The sequence below is a fragment of the Podarcis cretensis genome, assembly GCF_951804945.1.
Source record: "Podarcis cretensis genome assembly, chromosome: 6".
Taxonomy (NCBI): Eukaryota; Metazoa; Chordata; class Lepidosauria; order Squamata; family Lacertidae; genus Podarcis; species Podarcis cretensis.
In genome coordinates this window covers 86,149,924-86,167,847 of record NC_137175.1, presented here as the reverse complement: position 1 = coordinate 86,167,847, position 17,924 = coordinate 86,149,924, and the positions used below count along the sequence as shown (strand labels likewise).

General features: G+C 41.8%; 1 protein-coding gene across 1 annotated transcript in view; it reads left to right on the top strand.

Annotated features, from left to right (window-relative positions):
* The first annotated feature begins 216 nt into the window (after positions 1 to 216).
* CDC73 (cell division cycle 73) overlaps positions 217 to 17,924 on the top strand; it is a 113,347-nt gene continuing 95,639 nt past the window's right edge. The window contains exons 1-7 of the mRNA XM_079981521.1: positions 217 to 606; positions 6,531 to 6,636; positions 10,985 to 11,054; positions 11,771 to 11,833; positions 11,921 to 11,973; positions 13,854 to 13,942; positions 17,388 to 17,604. Of these exons, the coding sequence (XP_079837647.1) occupies positions 476 to 606; positions 6,531 to 6,636; positions 10,985 to 11,054; positions 11,771 to 11,833; positions 11,921 to 11,973; positions 13,854 to 13,942; positions 17,388 to 17,604 (729 nt within the window). The 5' untranslated portion in view covers positions 217 to 475. The remainder of the gene's footprint in view (positions 607 to 6,530; positions 6,637 to 10,984; positions 11,055 to 11,770; positions 11,834 to 11,920; positions 11,974 to 13,853; positions 13,943 to 17,387; positions 17,605 to 17,924) is intronic.

Genomic DNA, 17,924 nt, shown 5'->3' with positions numbered 1-17,924 from the left:
GCTATGCGAGTGCCTGCTTGGTGATTATTTTTTTTTCTCCACCCTTCCCTTTCCAAGCGAGCGCGGGCCCCTGACGGGCTTCCTCCGCTGTCCATCACAGGCGGAGAGGCGGAGGGGCGGGGCGGAGCCTCGCCTCAGAACGCTAGGAGCAGGAGGAGGCGGGGCTCCAGGGAGGCGTCCGTTCTCCTCGCGTGCGCAGGCGCCAGCTAGGTCAGCCAGCGTGGGGTCCTTCTTCTCTTTCTCGCGGCGGCGGCGGCGGCTGGGCCAGTCAGTCAGCGAGTCGCTCGCTCGGTGGTTCGTTCGGTTTGCTTTCCTGTCAGCCAGCCAGCGAGCGAGCGAGCGAGGGCGGCGGCGGCGGCGGCGGACTTGAGGAGAGCCGAGCCGTGGGAGCGAGCGAATGAGCGCGCGCCCCGGGTCCGCGAGGCGGCGAAGCGAGCGAGCGAGGCTTTTCTGAGGGAGCTTTGAGGCTGAGGCGATGGCGGACGTCCTGAGCGTGCTGCGCCAGTACAACACGCAGAAGAAGGAGATCGTGGTGAAGGGGGACGAGGTGATCTTCGGCGAGTTCTCCTGGCCCAAGAACGTCAAGACCAACTATGTCATCTGGGGGTGAGTCCCAGGTCTCGAGGAGGAGGAGGAAGGAGAGGCGCCTTTTAAAAGCTCTCCAAAGCTGGACGACTCCAGCTGCCGGGCCGGCGGAACGGGCTGCCCCATGATCCTTAAGCATGTTGGTTCTGTGGGGTTTGTCTCATCCCTGCCCACTGCACCCGTCTACCTTCCCAAGTTTCGTTTCCAGCATGCACAGAAAAGTTCTGCTGGGGCTGCATAAAGATACTTTAAACGTTGCACGTAGGGTTTATCGTTTCTGTGGCGATAGTTTCCTTGGGAAAACTGGGCTCCTCCTGTATAGAAATGCTTACATTGCATAGGGGTTTAGTATTTCCGTGGCAATAATTTATTGTATTTTAATATTTTACTGTGGCTGGGGAAACCCAGCCAGATGGGTGGGATATAAATAAATTATTATTATTATTATTTCCCTTGGAACTGCGCCCCAGCGACAAGAACCCTGCATCCATTCTATACGATAAATACCATATTTTTCCATGTATAAGACGGCCCCATGGATAAGACGCCCTCTACTTTTGGGGGCTCCAAATTAAGAAAACGCCCCTCAGTACTACTCATGTATAAGGCAAGCTCCAATTTTAAACCTTATACACAGAAAAATATGGTATTCAGGGGAGGGGATGAATATTTTCTTAAAAAAAAAAAAAAAAGATGTACAAAGGAGGAATAGAATATCCACAGATTTAGAATCATAGTCTTAATCTCCGGCCCCATGTTGGGCAAAAGATTATTGTGCTGCAGGTGGTTGGACTAGATTGCCCTTAGGCAACTCTGATTCTCTGATTCCACCCCCAGTGACTGGGGTAGGTTGCCTTTGCACACAGGGCTCTCATATAGTGTGTTTCAATGCATTTGCCTAATTCTTTTTTTAAAAAAGCCATTTAGGCCAGAGCCTGTGTCACCGCATCATGCAGGAACAAGTTCTGTAAACTGGGGATGTCGGCACTGTAGCTTTGTGCATGCTTGCCGGGGAGGGAGTGCTGCGTGCTGTATTCAAGTCATGAATTTGTGGGGGACGCAGGTGGAGAGGTGTGTCTTTCTGACCTCCGGCAAGAATGAGGAGTATATGATCCCTAGGAAGAGTTAGGAGAGTCAGGCTGGAGTCTTGTATGTACTTTCCGGGAAGTAAGTCTTGCTGAACTCTGCAATGCATTGGGTAATGGGAAGTGTGGTGCTTCAGGTGGTGCAGGCCTACAACTTCCACAGTCCTTGATCATTGCCCATGCTGGTTGGGGCTGATGGGAGTTGTAGTCTGGCAACAGTTGGAGGGCCACAGGTCCCCCATCCATGGCATCACATGCTTAGGGGCGATATTAAGGTGAAGTCATATTTGTTTATACCTGTGAATAAAGAATTGCAGAAGTCAGTGGGTCTTGTTATTGAATTGCACACACTCTCACTTAATTGGGTTTTAAGAAAGAGAGGACGGCAAGGAAGAAAGGAGGCAATCCTTGAAAAGTAGAGAGAAAGAGCTCAGGATGGGGATGCCCTGTGACTCCTGTGCAAATAGTAATGTTCTTTTTGTTGAAGGGAGAGTTAAGAGTCAGGTTAACAGTTTAATAATTTGGCCCTGCTTCTGCGCCTGTAGCAGGAATCAAACATGGAAGAAGGAGCCAAATTGCACGCAAGAGCTAAAGTTGGAAAGGCTTTTCCTTTTGTTTAATCTCCATGTCTGAAGATTCACCTGCTTAATTTCTGCCTGAGGGCTGCTACTAGAGAAACAAGAAGTGGACCACATGGAAAGGAAAAAATGACAACTAGTTGGGGAACTGTAAACACATACGTATATGAGGGTCAGTCCCATTAAATCCAGATGCATGCTTACCTGGGAATGAGAGCAACTGGTGTTACCATTTGGACTGGCATCTGAGTAAGCATGGTTAAGACAAGGCTGTAAGAATTTCTCTTCCACTTTTTTTCGTACACACACTCCAGAGTCCCCACAGTCTGGGCTCTTCTTTCAATACTACTAGAGTGTAGAATCTTAATTTTTATGGAAAGTATGGAAGCTTTAATAAACCATCCTGTTTCTGGATACCAAGATTTGTATAGGAGTAGTAACACCCTGCAGTCCTAAACCAACCTACTTGGGAGTAAGTTCCATTTAATTCAGTAAGGCTGATTTCTGAGTAGACATGGTTAGGTTTGTTCAAATTATTCCAGTGCCGATAATCCTTTTTGAGGATAATTCTTACTAGTTTCTTTTGACCTGTATTTGCTGAGAGAAGGGTAAAGAGAATGCCTCACAGCCTGTGTGGAAAAATGACACCTTTTTCTTTGCCATGTAGTGTGCATGTTTTCACTTCTTTTTCCGTTCTCCGTGGGAGAGGGAAAGGGTAAGGACAACAGAAGGATTCCCCCCCCCCATTTTTCTTACCTTTCTCAATGCCAAATGGGGTTCACTATGGAATCCTAATCCAACCTAGTTGCAAAGTTGGGTCCAAGAGCCAAATGTGGAGTTTCCAAACATGACTTTGCTGAGAGGAGATTGGGATGCACTGATTAGGATTTTCCCTGGGTTACAGAGCTTCCTGCCGGAGTGTGATTTACTGTCTTTGAACTGTAGAGCTAAAGATTATGCACCTGTTCATCCCTCGCCCAGCTTATCTGAGGAGGTTTTGAGAGATAGTGGTAGTTGTGTCTTGCTGAAGTTTGTTCAGAGATTCATGTTTATCTAACCCTCTCTCCTGGCTAACTTTGACTGGTTACTTGTGGCGTTCTTTTCAAAAGTTCTTTATCTTATTGGCACTAGGACTTGTCACCTGGCTGCTGGAAATGCATGTTCCATCAAGAACTGCATGGCTGTGCAGTTCAAGAAGGAAAATCTTTTCCTCTAATGCAAGTTTTATAGCTGTATATTGCCTGGCAATGCATGCCTAGTTATGTTGTGCACACTTTGGAGGGTATACTACGGAGTTTTAACAAATTGGACCGTAGTTCTCTCTTAATAATTGACATGTTGTAGCTTGTATTGCTAACAGTTAAAGTTGATTCCACAGTCTGGTGTAGCTTAAGCTGTTAACTAAAACTGGCCCTGTTTTTGACTTGGTTGTGAACTGACTAGGAGATGATCGCACACCAGAGGGGTTAGAGCTGCTATCAATTTTAAAATGCCAATACTGCCTTTCTTACTTGGGGAAAATAGTAAGAGCCATCAATGTTGTTATAATTCAAACACTTGCACAAAATGGTGATGAAGCACCTGTACAGAAATACAAATTTACAAGATGGCAAGTTATAAACTGCACAGGCTCCCCAGACCATGTTGCCTGAACCAGAGATGGAAATATAGTGAGGGTGGAGAGTTTGCCTCTATGGGGTGAGGATGGGTACTAAAGTTACAGTTACTAGGCAAGTTACAGTTGGGGCAGCAGGAGGAGAATCTCAAATGCTCTGCACTCACTGCTCAGAGCAGAGTCAAAATAGACACTTAGGTTTGGGATATGTGCAGGTGAACCTAGGTTTTTTTTTGGGGTGTAACAGTATTGTACAGATACAGACTCGAGGGATACATGATTGATGTCATATCACTGTTCACTGCACATTCTGTGGTAAACCCAGATTTTCTGATTACTGTCCAAGGTCCGATTTTCTAATTGGTATTTGCATATTCAGTCAGAGAGCCAGAGGTAACCTTGAAGTCCTTGCTTCTATGCTGAGAGGCAAACAACAGCACTTTTTGGGTGCTGTTCAAGGCTGCATGGGGGAGGAAAAGCAAAGGGAACCTTGATTATGTACATGGTTTTCCCATGTGCCAGATGTGTTGGATTACAACTATACTGAACAAATATAGCACCCGAGTTTCTATGGTGTGCCACAAAAGGCAAGCACACAAGGATACCTGTCTTCAAGTTAAACTCACTACGTACAACAGTAGATTATAAGCCCATCAATTTACAACATTTTTGGTGAGTTTTTAAAAAGTTTGACTACTTTTGTGCTGTTTGCTTTTATTCTGAAGGTTATCTAGTTTGGGGTATATTGATTCCTCCTCTCCTTTTTGGTTGCCCTTCAGGCAAGGAATCTTTTTTTTAAAAAATAATAATAAATAATGCATGTGTTCCAGATGCCCAGAAAATGAATGAAGGAAAAATGTTAGGATAGGCAAGCTTGAGGGCCACATTGAAGCTGTCATTGGTCTAACATTACTTATGTCTGCTTTATAACATGTGGTTTAACCCCTATTACCATCTTTTAGATTAAGGTAATGATCACTTTGCATATTTATAGGCACCAAATATGCAGAATTTGTCTGTGAAATGTTACACTTATTCTAACATACTTTTCTGTGGTTTGAATCAGCTTTTAAAAAGTCTTAATATAAAAGAGAAATGTAAAAAAAAATCTTTCACTTCCAGTACTTTTGCAGTTGTTGCTAGAATTCGTAAAGTACATACTTCAGTAGAAAGAAAGTTGTTAAATAAAATAAAAACAGTTTTCTGACACACCCACAATGTCCATGTCTTGTCCAGGCTATCAAATCTTTATGTAGCACTTTTCATTATTAAAGGTGGTTAAAAGATCTGTGTGGGACATCTTAAGAAGTGGCCTCTCTCCTATTAATTTTATCTTAGAACTCTATTTTCCCCTTTTCATTTCCTTCCTTCCTTCCTGGGTGGGGTGTGTGGGTGTGAGAGAGTTCTGACCTATACATGCACTTTTGCTAAATTGATCACTCCTAATCTGTTTTGTGGACATCAGCTGCAGTGCTGAAACTGCTTTGTGGTAGAGTCGTATCTGGTCCAAATTTATATTTTCTCACTAAAGTAATTAGTTACATTGACTCTACTTGATACCCTGTATAGGGAAACAAAAATAAATTTGATGACAAGACCATTGTCTTCAGGTACACCTTTAAAAAATGTTAGGGACCCCTTTCTGCACAGCAAAGTACTCAGACCTCTGCCAGTGTAATAAGATACCTTGATAGTAACAATTCTGGTTGTAGCATAGCAACAGTGGTGAGCAAATAGCTTGCAGTAGCAATGTACAACTGGTGGCCATGCTGCTCAAATCTACCTTTTAAGGGCTTTCCGTCTGGTCCTCAGATATTCACCTCGATATTCTATACAGGCCAACCCAAGCAAAAAAACCTTTAATCTCTGTTCACACTTGTGAGTGACACAAAGGGTTTGGCAAAATCATTCCTGTGCTATGTAGTTTCACTGTCTTTCCATGGCACGGGCAAAGGGATTTTGAACTTTTACTTCCTACTGTGAACAAGTGTATCTATCAAAATTATCTTAAGCGCCACAGTTTCTCATTCCACTTTTCCTGTATTTTGGCCCATGTACAAAATATACATTAAGCTACAGAAGAACCCTTTGGTTGTGCTTTGCCCTATGCAGGAGTAAGTCAGTGGGTGAAGACATTGTTGCTGGCCCTTCCATTTTTTTTTTTTTTTAAATGCAACCTGTTAAAGTATTCCTTGTTAGTTGAGCATTTATTTTGTAATATATTTCCCTTCAAGTTGCCACTGCTTGATTTGGCAGCTGTGCTTGCCCCTTCATAGTGTGCCATCTTGAATTATATAAATATCCAATTTTAAGGAAATGTTAACCTCTTTGGGACGATTGCCCTTAATAGAAACAACCTGACTGAAAAGGTCTGTATGCCGTGTGTCTTGGGAAAGGGTGGAAAGAGAACAGTTCAAATATTATGGTGCCTTTCCCTTCAAATTTGTCAAACTTGGCTTAAGTGAGCAGGGTGAGGGAAGGCAGAGTGAGGAAGCGGCAAGCCAAGCTGATCGGTGGCATTTGCATGAGTTATTTGCCAGACGGTTTTGATATACTGTACAAGTTTGTTGTTTTGTCATGCTTCCAGCTTTTTATGAAGAGAACCATTGGTGGTATATATTCTCTCCAAATATTTCCTAAACCATCTTTGTTTTCCATCCATTACAGGACAGGAAAGGAAGGCCAGCCAAGAGAGTACTACACTTTGGATTCCATTTTATTCCTGTTGAATAATGTGCATCTTTCACATCCTGTTTATGTCCGCCGTGCTGCGGTAAGTAGATCCCTCAGAATAGGAGCCTAATGTTGGTTGATGTTGTTTCTAACCTACCTCTTGGTCAACTGAACATTTGTAGAATTGGAGGGTATGAACTGCTGTGCTAATAATAATAATTCAGGAATCACAAATCATAATCTTGCAATGCCTTATTTAAATGGGGTACATTTTAATCAATGCCCTTAATTTTTTTTGGCAGGAACTAAAAAACATAACAAAATTGCAACTGAAAAAAACCAAAATTTAACAGGTAGAGGCAGTAGTAGCTGTGATAAGTGTAATTCAGTCCCCCGACCAGAGGTTCTGTAATAGTATTGTTTCACATATTTATGCCTTTAAAAATAAATTTTTGTGTTGCTAAATTATATTGCAGTGTTTTGCTGCTTCAGTTTCAGAAATGCACTCACCCTGCCCTTTCCTAGATTAAACTGTGTGTGTTTGGGTGTGGGTGTGTTTGTCATTATGGTATGTATTTTTGTGTTTTTATATTGTAAACTACCCTGTGATCTTTGTATGAAGCGCAGTATAGAAATTTTCATAATAGTAATGATGACAATGATAATAAAACTCCCTTTATGAACAGTTTGTCAGAACTACGTTAACCATGCTTGAGGTTAACTAGGATTTCCCTTAACCGAGGACCTGAAAGTTGAGATCCTGCGAAATTGAGATCCCATGTTAAATGAAATCCTGGTTGGCCTTAATTGCAGTTTGCTTTGGTTTTCAGTGAACTCCTACTGATGGAGCAAGTGAGCATTTCCTTTGAGGAAGAGCTATGAACTACCTGTTCATAAATTGCTAATGGTGTCTAGAAGGAAGCCAGCATTATTTCTTCAAATAACAACATTATGTTTGTAAAGCACACCCATGTTGCAGTTTCATTTGCTGTTTGCCTTTTTTTATTGTGTTCTCTCCTTTCAAACATGGTGCATTTCTCAAGAAGCTGATTTCATCAGTGTCATTAAGAATGCCATGTGGTTTTGGCACAAACCTTTGATCCAGAACTAGGGATGGATGAGTTTCTCTTTTGGTTTCTCTTTTTTCCAATCCCAAATTCACTTCACCTGACTTCTGCATTAGTTTGCAATTTTTTATTTTTTTAAAAAAACCTATACATGTTTTCATGTTCATTTCTCCTAATATATGCCTTTTTCAAGTGTGATTTAAGTAGACCCACATTAAAATGCAAACTGAACACCACCACTCCAATCCAGAATTGAAAATATTTCAAATTTCTATTTTCAGGAACTCAGGAAACTAGACTGTGCTGCTGATGTTTCCTATAATCTCACCATATCATGCAAAGTGGCTGGGTGTGTGTGTACACACACACACACACACACACACACACACACTAGCATTAGATATACCTGCTATTTTGGCCTTACTTACAGGAGTGGAAGCAACTTGATCATCACTCTTTGTAGTTGTAATTTTAGATAATGCCAAGTATATGGCAATTGAGCTGCTCCTATTCTGTGGAACAAAAGCCAATCACTTTGTATTGTGATGCTGCTGCACTTCCCTGCCATAATAGCAATTTTAGCCATATGGGCTGTAATCTTACATACTGCTGTCTTACATTTGACTATTTTCCTGCTTGACCTGTGCTTTTGTTGCCTTATGCTGTTTTTTTTTTGTTTTTTTTAAAAAAGAAAGATTGCTTCAGAATAAGTGTGCACAGATACACTCCCAAGTTCTTCACACTTGTGGCAAAACATCTCTTAGAAACTATAATTTTTCTCTACAAGTTCAGAGAAATGTGCAGAGCTATCAACAACTGATGACCAAAAAAATCATAACCCCACCTGAGTATCAGCATCACTAAAATAGTGAGGGAAAGTGCACATAGACTTTGTGACTTCATGTATATTTGGGTATTGACAGCTGAAGCTAATGGAATATCTTTAAAGTCTTGTTTCAGAACTATTACTAAGCTTCTTATAGCTTACTAGTCCTACTTACTTGAATGGAAATGCCATTGAGCTCAGTGAGATCTACTTGGAATTAAATGTTAGGTTTTCAGCCTTAGCAGAAGAAACCACATCATTCTCCAGTGACTTAATATTAATTCTAATATTGTATTGATTAAAAAAATTATAGACTGATCACCCTATAACAGGTAAAATAGCAATTACCGTATTTTTCGTTCTATAAGACGCACCAGACCACAAGACGCACCTAGGTTTTGGAGGAGGAAAACAAGGGAAAAAAATATTCTGAATCTCAGAAGTCAGAACAGCAATAGGGATCGCTACGCAGTGAAAGCAGCAATCCCTCTTGCTGTTCTGGCTTCTGGGATAGCTGCACAGCTTGCATTCGCTCCATAAGACGCACACACATTTCCCCTTACTTTTTAGGAAGGAAAAAGTGAGTCTTATAGAGCAAAAAATACGGTAACTTCTACAGTATGATCAGCAGACAGTAATTAAAAGGCTTGAGGAAATAGTCTTAAGCATTCATTTGAAAGAGTGGATTGCTGGAGCGTGCCTTATCGTGATCGGTAACAAATTTTAATGTGCTAGTATAATTGGTAATAAATGATTGTGCATTTATTATACCTGCCCCAAGGCATTTGACAGGCAAATACTAGAAAACAAGATGAATCCTAATCTGAATTTGAAGGATGGTGATTGATCATAATGTTATTTTTGTTATGTCGTAGGTTACTGCTCACATTTTACAGATAGGAAGTTGATCAGCGAGTGAGTTATACTAAGACATTCTTCAAGTTTGGGGCTGATCTGGGTTTTGAACCCAGCCCCCCAGTTCTTGAGTCACTGGCTAATGTTAAATCATTAGCCATAATGTTCTAGTCACTGCTGCGTTCTACTACTTCTGAATTTAACACTTGTAAGCTTCCTCCCCTCCTGCAGTGTACTATGAAAAGCTTTAACTGGCCATGTAGCTGTTGCTCCATCCCCTACTTTACAGAAAAGTATAAATATTAATAAAATTAGTAATCAGATCCTTCCCATGTGTGGTAGATTAAATGAAAAGGCCTTTAAGTAGAGTGAGATAAAATAATTTATGGGGGAAAGGGCCTGAGGGCATCTTTCCCCATGTGAAGTGCTAACATTGCACTCTATATAACCATGCTAAAATGACAGCAGGTTCCAAACAAGTGTCATAATAGCTTTCCTTGCGTGGCTCTGATCAAAGTATATATTGCACGCATATTTGTATAATAAAGCTCCACCAGCAGCTACTTCCATACAAAGAAGAAAGTGGGTGGCATTTAGAAGTGAATTATCTCTTGCCACTTTTCCTCTCCAGCTTTGCCTCTGAACCAGCAGCTCTTCCTTCTCTACCTGAGGATTTGCAGGTGCATATTCAAAAGAGGCGGGTTAAGCAGTCCCCGCTCCCCCCCCAATACACTTCAATTTGCCTTTTTCCAAAAGTTGCTTTTCTTGAAAGAAGCAGATGCATGTAATAACATAGCACCCAAGCCACCACTGTTTGCCATGTAACACTGAACGCTACTGTGTTAATAGCGCTGGCGGAAGACACAGTCCAGCTGCAGTGCAATAATTGTTGATACTTCTGCAACTGGTGGAAGCACAACAATTTGTAATCCCATGAAGCCCTATTCCCTCATGGGAGCAGCTGAAGCTATTTTGACTTGTCACAGTTATGCAGTAACTGGGCACTTGGTGCAGGCATGGCTGGTACAGTGGTGCCTTGCAAGACGAAATTAATCCGTTCCGCGAGTCTCTTCGTCTAGCGGTTTTTTCGTCTTGCAAAGCAAGCCCATTGACGGCTTAGCGCTATAAGCGGCTTTTAGCGGCGTAGCGGATAAGCGGCTTAGCGGCTTAGAAAAAGGGGGGGGGAGGGGGAAAAAACCGCAGGAACTCGCAAGACATTTTTGTCTTGCGAAGCAAGCCCATAGGAAATTTGTTTTGCAAAGCACCTCCAAAACGGAAAACCCTTTCGTCTAGCGGGTTTTCCGTCTTGCGAGGCATTCGTCTTGCGGGGCACCACTGTACTTCCTTGGACTTTTAGTGGATTCTATTTTTCAAATCAAATGTTTTATTAACAATTGGTCTGTTACTTTAATCTGTTTTCAGTCTATTGTTATAAATTATGAAGCAGTGCTCTCCTAGTGGATCGGATTGCACTCGACCAACCATGCTAATATTCTGTTCAGGTGTGGTTATTATTAGCATTTTCAAATCCTGGGGGAAACCCTGCTCCTGACACCTGCCGTGTAGCATTTTATTGAGAAGCAGCTGTATTTGATGTTCCAATTGAGATAGGCTTCACACCAAACTGTCGACTTTGGGTTTGTTTTGAAGCAAACACATGTATGTTGCTGTGTCTCAAGGCCGTATTTTCATTCTTTTAGACTGAAAACATTCCTGTAGTAAGAAGACCTGACAGAAAGGATCTGCTTGCATACCTAAATGGGGAAACATGTGAGTTAAAAGTTATTTAACTGTTTCATGTTTTCACTAATCTCTTTTTCCTCCTTGGTCTAAAAATATAGGCTGTAGCCATTGCTGCTGTGATGTTTATGTAATGGGACTTCTCTTTTTCTGCTCTCCTTAGTTCACCCTCAAAATCTTCTCCAGAGGGTTGGGGGACCCTCTTGAGCAGATCTGGGGAGCACGAAGGGGCTTCAGGGGGAGGAAAGGAAGGAGAACTCCCACTGTATAAGGAGAACTCTGCACAACATTGGATGCAGCCCATTACTGGGAAGTGAAGGGTGATGTTCTTGGATTTCATCAGATGTTTGGAGGCCTGGTACCTCTTTCCAAAATGAATCTGAAGCTTAACTAGTTAACCAGATAAGCTAAAATGAAGTCTAGATCATGTTGTAAATAGGGTGTGTGTGTGTTTACAAAAAGAGAATGATGGGTTACCCGAGTCTCTTGGAAACAAGCAGCACAAAGACCTGAATAAAACTTTTGTCATGGGTGTCAACCAAAATCACCAAATAGGGAGCTGTCAGTGAAATTCTTATTAGGGGATGCTACTCACATTAGTTACTTTCTGACCAACCAAAGTTGCAGCAAGCAAAAACATTTCTTGTCCATTTTAGCATGGCATGGTTACTTTTGGGGCTTGTCTATTTTATGTTTGTATATCTTAAAAGCATTCATGACTTATTGATTTTATTGTATATTTTTAGCAACATCATCGAGCATAGACAGGAGTGCACCGCTTGAAATAGGTCTTCAACGATCTACTCAAGGTATAATTTAGTTCTCAAGTATTACAACTGCACACTTTTTGAAGGGCTGCCTCATTCATGTACGTTAATTGCCTCTTTTTCTTGTAGTTAAAAGAGCAGCTGATGAAATACTAGCAGAAGCAAAGAAACCAAGAATAGAGGTAACCTAGTAATATTTTTTTCTGAAAGGTTTGTGGGACAAAGTGGGTTTACTTTATCTGTCAGATAAAGTAATTCAGAGAAGAGCCTGTGTCCTTGTACTGTACAGTGGTACCTCAGGTTAAGTACTTAATTCGTTCCGGAGGTCCGTACTTAACCTGAAACTGTTCTTAACCTGAAGCACCACTTTAGCTAATGGAGCCTGCTGCTGCCGCGGCGACGGAGCACGATTTCTGTTCTCATCCTGAAGCAAAGTTCTTAACCCGAGGTAATATTTCTGGGTTAGCGAAGTCTGTAACCTGAAGCATGGGTAACCCGAGGTACCACTGTATTCTCATAATGCTTCCCATTGGTATTCATGATAATTGGAAGGACTGAGTCCTTGTGGTCTCTGGGTTAAGGACTCTAAATAACAAAACTTAGAATGTAAAAAAATTGTTCAGGCTCATGCAAATGTCTTGCACTAACTTTCAGCTTTTTGATTTGCTTTTATGGATGGCTGATCCCATGCTATATTAGAAACAAACTGCTTTTGGAACTCTCCTCAGTTTCTGAAAGCAGTTTTTGCCACACAGCATTGGGGTGAAGAGGAACTACTGATTTAAAGAAAAAGTAAGATTAAAGCTCACATAAACTTACAGGGCTTGTTTCACAATACTCTTTGTGATCTTATTTAATATTTGGGAGAGCTCAGTGGAGCTCTCTCTGGTGATTTGTGAAAGGTGAAGCATGAACTGTAAGCCATGTTATGGAAGAAATAATTGGTAAACACCATTCCAAACAGTTTTTTGGGTGTGTAACATTATAGATTGGACATTAAACTGATTTTTTAAAAAATAATTGAATGGGTAACATAAAACTGGCTGGCAAATCTAGACGATTGGGGAATAGGGCTGGACAAAACCTTGCTTTCAACAGTGTGCTTTATCACCAGCTAAACATCGCAATATACTGATATATTGCAATTTCTGAAATAAGGATGGAGCTATGGAAAGACTTTTTGGCTGGCTTCACGTTTTTTCCTGCATTGGGATTTTTGCCAGTACCTGCTCTTGTGATTTGCTGCCCCCCTGCAGGAGGTAGAGGACAGCTAAGCTGGCAGAGTTAACAGCGGCTGCTGGAATTGAGAGAAGCATTACCTGGCTTCAGTTTCCCCTACATTGTGATTTTTGCATTGCACGCACGCACAAACACACATACACAATCATTCGTAATATATTGTCAGGTCAAAAATTATGAAACTGATATTGCGATATGGACTTCAAACCAGTTTTGGATGATATATTGATATATACCCCAGCCCTACTGGGGAACAGCAGTGAACAGACATGCCACGGACAACCAATGCAACTGTACATGCTTTATCTAAACTCCCTGATTTCAATGGTTTGTGGACTTGGACTCCTTGTGGCTTTTGGGGCTGACGCTGTGGGTTAAACCACAGAGCCTAGGACTTGTTGATCGGAAGGTCGGCGGTTCAAATCCCCGTGACGGGGTGAGCTCCCGTTGCTCGGTCCCTGCTCCTGCCAACCTAGCAGTTTGAAAGCATGTTAAAGTGCAAGTAGATAAATAGGTACCGCTCCAGCGGGAAGGTAAACGGCGTTTCCGTGCGCTGCTCTGGTTCTCCAGAAGCGGCCTAGTCATGCTGGCCACATGACCTGGAAGCTGTACGCCGGCTCCCTTGGCCAGTAAAGCGAGATGAGCGCTGCAACTCCAGAGTTGGCCATGACTGGACCTAATGGTCAGGGGTCCCTTTACTTTAAACGTTTCCCAATTTGCTAAGGGGTAGCTTTGGGTGGCCTGTGCTGTAGTTTCTCTGACACTTGGCTTATCCTTGTAGGAAGCAAAAAAATATTCTTAAAAACATTGCTCTTCTTCCTAGGATGAGGAATGTGTGCGGCTTGACAAAGAGCGACTGGCAGCTCGACTGGAGGGCCACAAAGAAGGCATTGTGCAGACGGAGCAGATCAGGCAAGTCTTGCTTTGTTTCTGATAATTGCTAATTCAAGAATTGTGATAATGCTCTTGACATGTAGGCCTTTCTAAAATGTGACACAGCAAAAATGGCCAACCATTGAAAAAACGTTATCTGCAGTGTAATTGCAGGGACAATGTGAGATTTGTTGCTAACTTTTTCATCCAATATTGTTAATTGGGAAATGGAAATATTCAAGAGGAGTAGTCAGTGTTTAATGGTATCTTGTAGAAAAGGCACATGGACTTAAAATGTAGTGCATCTTCCGTATGAAGAGAGAGCCTATCATTCTTGGTGTTCCTGCTACTGTCTATGCAGCCTGATCTTAATTACGTTTACTCCAGTGTTGTAAATCCCACAGAATTCAGTGGGACTCATTTTTAAGTAAATAACGTCGAGCTGCAGCCTGACACCTGGAAAACTGGAGAATTGCTGCTCACCTCTGGGCTTCTTGGCTTCATTCCTACACCTATAAAATGGAGCCAAGGAGATTTAGGATTTTAAAGCTGGTGAATTGTTTGTGCTGTTTACGAAAGAAAAACTCAGTATTTTGAGATTAGAACGAGTCTATAGGTTCCTGGTTAATTCATGTAACTCAAAGTTTGACCACAGTACAGAGTTTTTAGGTATAAGGACTTAATTTAGCTTATCCAAGAGTCCATGTATCCCATATAGGAAAGCACCATACAGGATAGGTAAATTTCCCAATCCATCTCAGTGGATTCCGTGATACTATGTGCATGTGGGCACATGGAGCTAAGGGCAGAAGATTTGCAAACATACATCTTTTTTCCTAAAGCTATATTCTTCACCTACACATTAATTGCAAAACACATGATAGCAGTAAGAAGTACGCTGCCTTTTTTGTATAAGAAGCTCATAGAAATTGCTTAAGAAATTGCTGTTTCCTGTTTCTCGGGCAGGGGGAGAAGTGTTGCATGCACAGCTGGGTGAAATCAACAGTTTTCCAGCAAAAAGGAGGAAGTATTCTTTCACATTTGTGTGTGAGAGAGACTTATTTACGGTTAAACATTGTTTCAAGTATAATTTTAAATTGCAGTTCAATTTATATTGAAGAAAATACTCGTTTAGCAATTGTTCTGAGGTCAGGGATCAGATCATTGAACCTGTCATTTGAAATCCAAGAGCTGTGAAAGTCCAGAAAGGTCAAGGTCATTTTGTCTAGCACTAAGGCAGCAGCACCAGACTTAAGACTGTGGAAAAGGACAACTGTTTGTACTGTGTTTCTGGTTTTTCTTAGGTTTGTATGGAAATCCCCCCCCCCCCGCAAGTTTTCCACTTGACAAAGGAAACTCAGAGAAGCCACACATAATGTGAAACATGAGCTTACTGTTGCATGCAAATACATACATTGGCTGTGTTTAAATGTAACAATAAGTGACACATCATTTAAACCATGGTTTGTTGAACAAGCCAGGATTCAGCTCACAGACATTCAAACAAACCATAGTCTGTTTCAGTTAATGTTGGCCTGCTGTCTGTCCTCTCTCTCTGTCGAACCCATGCTACCCACAGCCTCTCTCAGCTGCTATGGTGAAGTCATCTGCACAGTGCACAGAACTGCCAAGCATTCTTGCTTTACCATTACCATTGGCAAGAAACACTAATGCATTCCTCCAAGAGTATCAGTCACTTTTGCCACAACTTTAAGGAAAAAAAGTCCTACAGTATTTCTTGCTTCCCTCTTTCCCTTGTAGGTTTATTAGCCCACTTTGTTAATCATTTCCTTCCAGTCTACCTTAACTAGTGTATTTCCTATTGTGGCCAATCCTTAAATAAGAAACCTTTTCCCCCAAGTTGTTCATGAACTAAGCTGTTCTTAAACCAAGGTACCACTGTACAATAATGGGTATAGTGGTACCTTGGTTTAAGAACAGCTTAGTTCATGAACAACTTGGATTAAGAATGCTGCAAACCCGGAAGTAGGTGTTTGTGAACTTTGCCTTGGAAGCAGAACATGTTTCACTTCCTGTTGAGTGTGTTCCATTTGTAAATTGAGTCCCCCGCTGCTATGGGAAAGCACACTTTGTAAGGACGCTTTGGTTTAAGAGCAGACTTCCGGAACGGATTAAGTTCATAAACCAAGACATCACTGTATTAGCAATAACTTAAACCCTTAGGACTTAAAAGGAAGCTGTTGCAGAAACAGAGTTTAGTGGCAAGTGGTGGTGGTTTTAGGTCACACTGTGCTAATTGCATCTGATCCTCTGCTAATATAAGAAAGAGTGCTTAGGCATGGATAAAAGTTCCTATGTCCCTGAAAACAAAAACCCTCACAAGAGCTTGCCAGTGGAGAGGTGTGTGAGGTACAGCCAGCTATGCAAAGCAATATCTGTGAGCTTTCTGTAAGTACCAAGCCTAGTGAGGCTTGCTGAATGCACCAACCAGCTGATCAGCATTTCTAGCAAGCCTGCTTTGGGCAGGAATTGGCTGCTGTACAAATGAGGAACTCCAGAGTGCAGCCAATCCCACTGGGGCTTTCTGTCACTGCCAGTCAGCTGACCTGTGTTGACAGGAAGCATCACTTTCCAAAAATTAGGAGCACACTTTTAGGCTTCTGATTGTTCCTTTGCCACTGTATCTCTTCCTGCCCCACAACTGATGTCTCATGGGATGTCAGGTGTGGGGCAGGTGGGTGTGGTGATAATGGCCTTGTTTCAGGCCATTTGGCCCAGTTGCTGGAAGTTGCTGGAAATTCTCACTCTCTCTGCCTCCTCCACATCCCCCCACCCCATGAGCCTAAGGACACATAAAAAGAAAGATGATTGGGAGAGACAAGGTAAAAAGCAAGTTTAGGCACTCATTTTTTGTTACAACTACCAACTGGAGTGGAAAGAGTTTTAAGGAGAAGGGGACCCAAAAGATGCTGGTCTCTCATATTATCCACATACAGTGGTACCTCGGGTTACAGACGCTTGAGGTTACAGACACTTCAGGTTACAGACTCCTCGAGCCCAGAAATAGTACCTCGGGTTAAGAACTTTGTTTCAGGATGAGAACAGAAATCACGGTGTGGCAGCAGCGGGAGGCCCCATTAGCTAAAGTGGTACCTCAGGTTAAAAACTGCTTCAGGTTAAGAACGGACCTCCCGAACGAATTAAATTCTTAACCGAAGGTACCACTGTAGTCTTAATGCTCACATACATACTTCTAATCTGTAGCTTAGTGTTATGTCTGAATCAGATAACAGTGTCTGGAAGGAAGGAAAGAACGAAAGAAAGAAAGCCAAACCTGGCCCCAGGGCTGTAAATTAGTTTTATCTCAATCTCTCAATATTGATACTTTTGAGATTTTTACAGTAAAACCTTAAGACCATGATTTATTGAGCTTGAAGATTTATGTGGTTTATCACTGGGACATTCATTTTATACCATTGTTGGTATAAAATGCTGGTTTGTAACTCTGCTCAATCTTTTCTAGATCCTTGTCTGAAGCCATGTCTGTGGAAAAAATCGCTGCTATCAAAGCCAAAATCATGGCCAAGAAAAGGTCCACCATTAAGACTGATTTGGATGATGACATAACTGCTCTTAAACAGCGAAGTTTCGTCGATGCGGAAGTTGATGTAACTAGAGACATTGTCAGCAGGGAAAGGGTGTGGAGGACTAGAACGACCATTTTACAAAGCACAGGCAAGGTAAGGACTTAGCATATTTGTGTCCCATCAACTGACAGATGATTCTATGTCTGCCTTTGATGTTCAGTAAGAACAAGGGTCATTTTAGAGTTCGAATGTAGTAAGTAGTGCAAATACATGTGTGTACACATAGCAGACCAGTCCTATGCGTGTTTTCTCAGATGTGTGCAACTACTGTATGTTCACTTGTACTTTCCCCACATAAACATGCATATGGCTGCAGCGTAAGAACTGTCAATATTTCCTTAGAAATTGCTTGTTTCTCAATCATTTCTCAGTCTCAATCATAATTGAACCGTGATTTGGTTGTTATCGTATGC